Source organism: Procambarus clarkii, chromosome 69 (assembly GCF_040958095.1).
Source record: "Procambarus clarkii isolate CNS0578487 chromosome 69, FALCON_Pclarkii_2.0, whole genome shotgun sequence".
In the NCBI taxonomy this organism is placed as follows: domain Eukaryota; kingdom Metazoa; phylum Arthropoda; class Malacostraca; order Decapoda; family Cambaridae; genus Procambarus; species Procambarus clarkii.
Genome location: NC_091218.1, coordinates 15,201,264 through 15,207,937, shown reverse-complemented (window position 1 = coordinate 15,207,937; position 6,674 = coordinate 15,201,264). Strand labels below are relative to the sequence as shown.

Sequence of the window (6,674 nt, the reverse complement as noted above, 5' to 3'; positions counted from 1 at the left end):
GGAAAAGATGGGGAAGACTAGGGGACAGGGACGGTTGCTGTGCCACAGCAACGCGTGGCCGGGCACTTCTAGCATAAATCGTCCCCAAGCCGACATGCGCCAGAAAACTCTCGACCCCTGAAGGATTCGAACTCAGTCAGTCCGGGCCTCCATACCCCTTGCCATGTCCAGTACTATACTCAGTCAGACTTCTAACCCCAACACCCGGCAGCGCTCGGGGCATTACTGGGCACAGACATTTCCTTCAACAGGTGTAATATTGAAGACAACAGTCAAGTTGACATGGCCATTAAATCTGACTGCAGGTATGGTGATGACAGGTGACCAGGTGATTATATGACCACGTACATATAGTCACATAGACGGTGCATATGGTCACATGGACGTACATATGGTCACATGGACGTACATATGGTCACATATGTACGAACATATGGTCACATGGACGTACATATGGTCACATGTACGTACATATGGTCACATATGTACGAACATATGGTCACATGGACGTACATATGGTCACATGTACGTACATATGATCACATGGACGTACATATGGTCACATGGACGTACATATGGTCACATGGACGTACATATGGTCACATGTACGTACATATGGTCACATGGACGTACATATGGTCACATGTACGTACATATGGTCACATGGACGTACATATAGTCACATGGACGTACATATGGTCACATGTACGTACATATGGTCACATGGACGTACATATGGTCACATGGACGTACATATAGTCACATGGACGTACATATGGTTACATGTACGTACATATAGTCACATGGACGTACATATGGTCACGTGGACGTGGTATACAATACCTGTGTTTGATATCTGATCAACCAGGCTGTGACTCATACGTCAGGCTGCGAGCAGCCGCGTCCAACAGCCTGGTTGATCAGTCCGGCAACCAGGAGGCCTGGTCGACGACCGGGCCGCGGGGACGCTAAGCCCCGGAAGCACCTCAAGGTAACCTCAAGGTAAGGTACAACTTCATGTCTCCTTATTGAGGTATTTGCCGGCTGTCCTGGTACTCACCAAACATCTACGAGTGCATGTGTGTGTGTGTGTGTGTGTGTGTGTGTGTGTGTGTGTGTGTGTGTGTGTGTGTGTGTGTGTGTGTGTATGTGTGTGTGCTTGACCAAACGTGTGCAGGTGTGTGTACAGGTAAGTCAGAGAGCCTGGTGTAGGGAGCGCCACACCTCCACTATTACCGTAATACCAGGATGTCAAAACGTGGCGGTTGGTAGTCGTATTATGTTGACCGGCCCCGCAATGCACTCACTGTGTTTTATTTGAGTGTCCAGCTTTGTGGCAATAGTTGCAGGTACAGTTTATACTGGCGGTCGTTACTGGCCTGCATGGTGGCAATTGGCCAAGATTTATGAGAGAGAGAGAGAGAAAGAGAGAGAGAGAGAGAGAGCGAGCGAGAGAGAGAGAGAGAGAGAGAGAGAGAGAGAGAGAGAGAGAGAGAGAGAGAGAGAGAGAGAGAGAGAGAGAGAGAGACAGAGAGAGAGAGAGACAGAGAGACAGAGAGAGAGAGAGAGAGAGAGAGAGAGAGAGAGAGAGAGAGAGAGAGAGAGAGAGAGAGAGAGAGAGAGAGAGAGAGAGAGAGAGAAAGAGAGAGAAAGAGAGAGAGAGAAAGAGCGAGAGAGAGCGAGAGAAAGAGCGAGAGACAGAGCGAGAGAGTGAGAGTGAGGAAGTACAAGCGACCACCCCCAGGGCCAGAGCGAAGAGTGTATAACCACCTTGGCTTTTGATTTTATGGTAAGAAGGTCTCGCCAGAGCGGGGTAACAGCGTCATCCCGGGCGGGCGTGTGAGGTGGCGTGTGAGGCAAGTGCTCAACCGCATCTTATAAAGCATTATGGAGGATAGGAGCCGCGAGGAAGGAGGGGGAGGCTTAATATCTGGGAAGAACTCTTATACATCGCCCCCTTGAGCGCTCTCAACACTCACTAGTTTTTTTTTTTTTTTGAAAAACATTCGGTTTCGAACCTCTGGCTGGATTCGGTCTTCGCGGCGATAGTTTCACTAATACGTCAATTTAAAATAAAGTCTGATTATATTTAGCGAAGTCTTTGTAACATTAGGGATACAGTGAACAGTATATATATTTCACCATTGCAAATATACGTGTGAGATTTGCAAAATTATCGCCGGAAAATGCCTCACTGAAAGGTAATATAAGCCTTTTTAACTAAATGTTTGAGGAAAGTTTATTAAACGTGCTTCTTCACGTAATTTGGAGAGGCTAAAATTATTTACCATACAATATAAAATAAGATTCCAAATTAATTTCTAAAAGGTTTTAAATTTATTTACCTCGCAGCGTATAATTTATATTAACCAATATGCAGTACAAGTTTCAGAGGAAAATGGTATCTATAAAACCTAAGACTACAAAGGATCCCAGACTAAAAAAATACATATAGCAAAGATTGATAAAAAAAATCGTTCAGAGAGCAAATACAAAACTCTAAAACAAAACATATATACATTATTCTAAAATATACAACATGTATACTGCTATCGTGAATAAATGTCGCAAGATATTACCAGAGATGAATACACAAATATTATACACGGAAAAATACAGGTAGTATCAGCCTCTGACGCCTTGATAAACAGGATGTAAACACGATAATATTCGATTATAACTGAACTTGTTAACCAGAGTTTAGTAAGGACCAATACTCTTAAATTGGCTTGTTTGAGAGGGTAGAGTAGTGCTGCTGTTAACAGGAAACATTAAACCAGTGTGACTATGTAGGAATTAATAGGCATATGAGGACAAGGAACTGAGATATGAGGACAAGGAACTGGGATATGAGGACAAGGAACTGGGATATGAGGGCAAGGATCTGGGATATGAGGACAAGGAAATGGGATATGAGGACAAGGAAATGGGATATGAGGGCAAGAATCTGGGATATGAGGACAAGGAACTGGGACCTGACGACAAAAGAACTGGGACTGGGAGACCAGCATGAAGAAATGGTTCCCAACCATCTGGTATCGGACGCCGACCATGAATTGTGTATGCCATTAACACAAAAGTATTTGGGCATAAACGATATTGTAAAAATATAACTCATAGCACAGCGCTACAGGGGCGCGAGAATTCTGGTTTTCAAGCCGAAATTACAATTATTTTTGAGTCAACAATTTATTTTATTTATTTTTGTATCACAGTGGCAGGTGTGAATGATAGGGACAATATCTCAAGGCTTAGTGACCCGCTGCTTAACGACCAGCCGCGCCCAGTTTAACTCTTACATTATATATCTTGCGAAACATTTTGGGCTTAGAATAATTCTCTATCACACTTTTCCCCTTTTTTCAATTCAAAGAATATTGAAGATATTCCGACTTCTGTTATGAATTTGGCCTTTTTTTGGTCTTTCTTTGGGACCTCTGGCTGTATTTGTTCTTTCATGAGGACCTAGCAGTAAATAGGTACCTGGGAGTTAGTCAGCTGTCACGGGTTGCTTCCTGGGGGTGGAGGCCTGGTCGAGGACCGGGCCGCGGGGACACCAAAGCCCCGAAATCATCTCAAGATACCTTAACTTCCTGGCATAAGCCCCACGCAGGTAACTACCCAACAACCGGGGTCAAATACACAACCCTGACCTACTTCTCCATTAATATGTCCCTTGCAGATGTATTACTTCCTATTAAGCAGCCTTTCACAATATATAGGAGAACGCGGGAACGCTCCTTACATATAAGAACTCCACTACGGGCTCACCATAGCCCGTGCTACTTGGATCTTTTAGTTCCAGGTAGCGAATCTTTAACAACAATAACATCCTTACATATTCAACTCTCTTCAAAAGTCCTTTTATAAGTTTTTTGTAAGTCATTAAATGCTATGTTCACTTCATAAGCAGTTTTTACATGCCTTCTCTACGAGCTTTTAATCTTTTAACGCGGAATATACCTTATTCAGGACTAATAAAGCTCTCAGTATTTTCCTGTACTTTTACAATTATAATAAAGCTATACACATCACCTTCTACGCCTAGTAAAATCTCTATAATTCTTACACACTCTCCGCACTCAAATATATGAGTGCGGAGAGTGTGTTTTGCAGTGCTATAATCACAGCTCCTCCGCCAGTGCCCAGGCACTCTGCCACATGCCCCACCATCTTCTGGCACTGATCGCCAGAAGATTCTACGGTTGGTGTGGCTCTCCACACCAACGCCAACCCACACCCCCTCCTCTACTACCCCCCCCCCACTACCACCCCCACCCCCCCACACTTACCTACGTATACACTCAAATCCACACTTCCCTACTTAACATTGCCCCCCCCCACTCCCTCTCCCCCCCCTCCCCCCCGTTACCACTTCCCCCTACCCCCCCCCCCCCTGGACTGAACCAAGGACATCCCTGATACACAAACACACACACACGCCCTCGCACACACCCACACACACAAACACACACACGCCCTCGCACACACCCACACACACACGCCCTCGCACACACCCACACACACAAACACACACACGCCCTCGCACACACCCACACACACACGCCCTCGCACACACCCACACACACCCACACACACACGCCCTCGCACACACCCACACACCCACACACACACGCCCTCGCACACACCCACACACACACGCCCTCGCACACACCCACACACACACGCCCTCGCACACACCCACACACACACGCCCTCGCACGCACCCACACACACACGCCCTCGCACACACCCACACACACAAACACCTCCCTCGACAGTGAAGAAAAACATATAGACAAAACATATCTATTGAAAAAGAAATATTGACAAGATTCGTGTTAGAATCATTAATCTTACCCTTTCGGTCATATTCAACGACACCTAGATATATATATATATATATATATATATATATATATATATATATATATATATATATATATATATATACATATATATATATTCCTGAAGTTATAATTAATTACCAGACATCATAATATGGCAGCAGTGGAAGCAGAAGTTGTTACGTACCTTAAGTATGGTGGCTTCCTGTCCCTCGATGCGATGAGCTATAAAACACTTACCTGAAATGACATAAACAAAATATATTATTTATATTCTTTTTTCATTTGTTATACATTAAAATTGTCATATACCATATGTATAATCCAGCCCATCCTCCTGTGTTGGTAGTCCTTGTAGTAACGGTGAGAACCATAGTATATATACCGACGTATCTTATCTTGAGATCTTGAGGTTATCTTGAGATGATTTCGGGGCTTTAGTGTCCCCGCGGCCCGGTCCTCGACCAGGCCTCCACCCCCAGGAAGCAGCCCGTGACAGCTGACTAACTCCCAGGTACCTATTTACTGCTAGGTAACAGGGGCATTCAGGGTGTAAGAAACTTTTGCCCATTTGTTTCTGCCTCGTGCGGGAATCGAACCCGCGCCACAGAATTACGAGTCCTGCGCGCTATCCACCAGGCTACGAGGCCCCTACCGACGTACACCGAAATTAAAAGGTAGAAATCTCACCTATTGAGTTGGACGAACCGAAAAACTATTTTTTACTTATGTTGACAAATTAAATTAACCAATCCTAACCTTGCTAGGCCTAATACACGATATCTGAGGCCTATTCTGTGTGCTATGTACACTGTAAATGCTAAAGTGTAAATGTATACTGTAAATGCTAAAGTGTAAATGTACACTGTAAATGCTAAAGTGTAAATGTACACTGTAAAAGCTAAAGTGTAAATGTACACTGTAAATGCTAAAGTGTAAATGTACACTGTAAATGCTAAAGTGTAAATGTACACTGTAAATGCTAAAGTGTAAATGTACACTGTAAATGCTAAAGTGTAAATGTACACTGTAAATGCTAAAGTGTAAATGTACACTGTAAATGCTAAAGTGTAAATGTACACTGTAAATGCTAAAGTGTAAATGTACACTGTAAATGCTAAAGTGTAAATGTACACTGTAAATGCTAAAGTGTAAATGTACACTCTAAATGCTAAAGTGTAAATGTACACTGTAAATGCTAAAGTGTAAATGTACACTGTAAATGCTAAAGTGTAAATCTACACTGTAAATATGGCCTAGGCATATTTAAGTTTGTGATTTATCTTCCTTTAATTTAAAAGAATTCCTTACTAGTCAGTATACTACTATCTAAAAGCTAAAAAATGTACTAATTCTAACTATTAACGCTCGTCACAATAGGTACTCTCCAAACAGGAGGATGGCTTACAACAATCATATTTTAATAATATATATGAGCAGCACAGGTAAAGGTAAGGGATCTATCAGGAGAAAGCGCCACGCCATTTCGACTATAAGGCACTGGCAAGGGGTCAGGATAAGGATTTTGGGATGGGACGGAGGGGGGGGGGGGATGGGGAGGATTGAGAAGGTGTCGCTTGAGCATGGAGGTGCTGCTTGCCTACCTTGTGGTGAAGGACGAGGGTGTTGGAGTACCTGCTCCAGTGAGGCGAGGCTGGACAAGTCGTGCCACAACACTGATAGTGACACACACACACACACACACACACACACACACACACACACACACACACACACATACACACACACACCAGGGAACCAAGACAAAGCAATATTCCAACACAAGACTAGAAACACTGCACGAAGAATTAGCGGCACCGACTCGTA

At 43.8% G+C, this 6,674-nt stretch overlaps 1 protein-coding gene across 2 annotated transcripts in view; it reads right to left on the bottom strand.

Annotated features, from left to right (window-relative positions):
- The window catches only part of PGAP3 (Per1-like protein PGAP3), a 94,052-nt gene extending 87,404 nt beyond the window's left edge, over window positions 1–6,648 (bottom strand). Inside the window, exon 1 of one of the 2 annotated variants that reach the window (XM_069311060.1) lies at window positions 6,452–6,648. In XM_069311060.1, the coding sequence (XP_069167161.1) occupies window positions 6,452–6,586 (135 nt within the window). In that variant the 5' untranslated portion in view covers window positions 6,587–6,648. The remainder of the gene's footprint in view (window positions 1–6,451) is intronic. The other variant, XM_069311061.1, reaches the window with a different exon arrangement.
- Window positions 6,649–6,674: the final 26 nt, after the last annotated feature.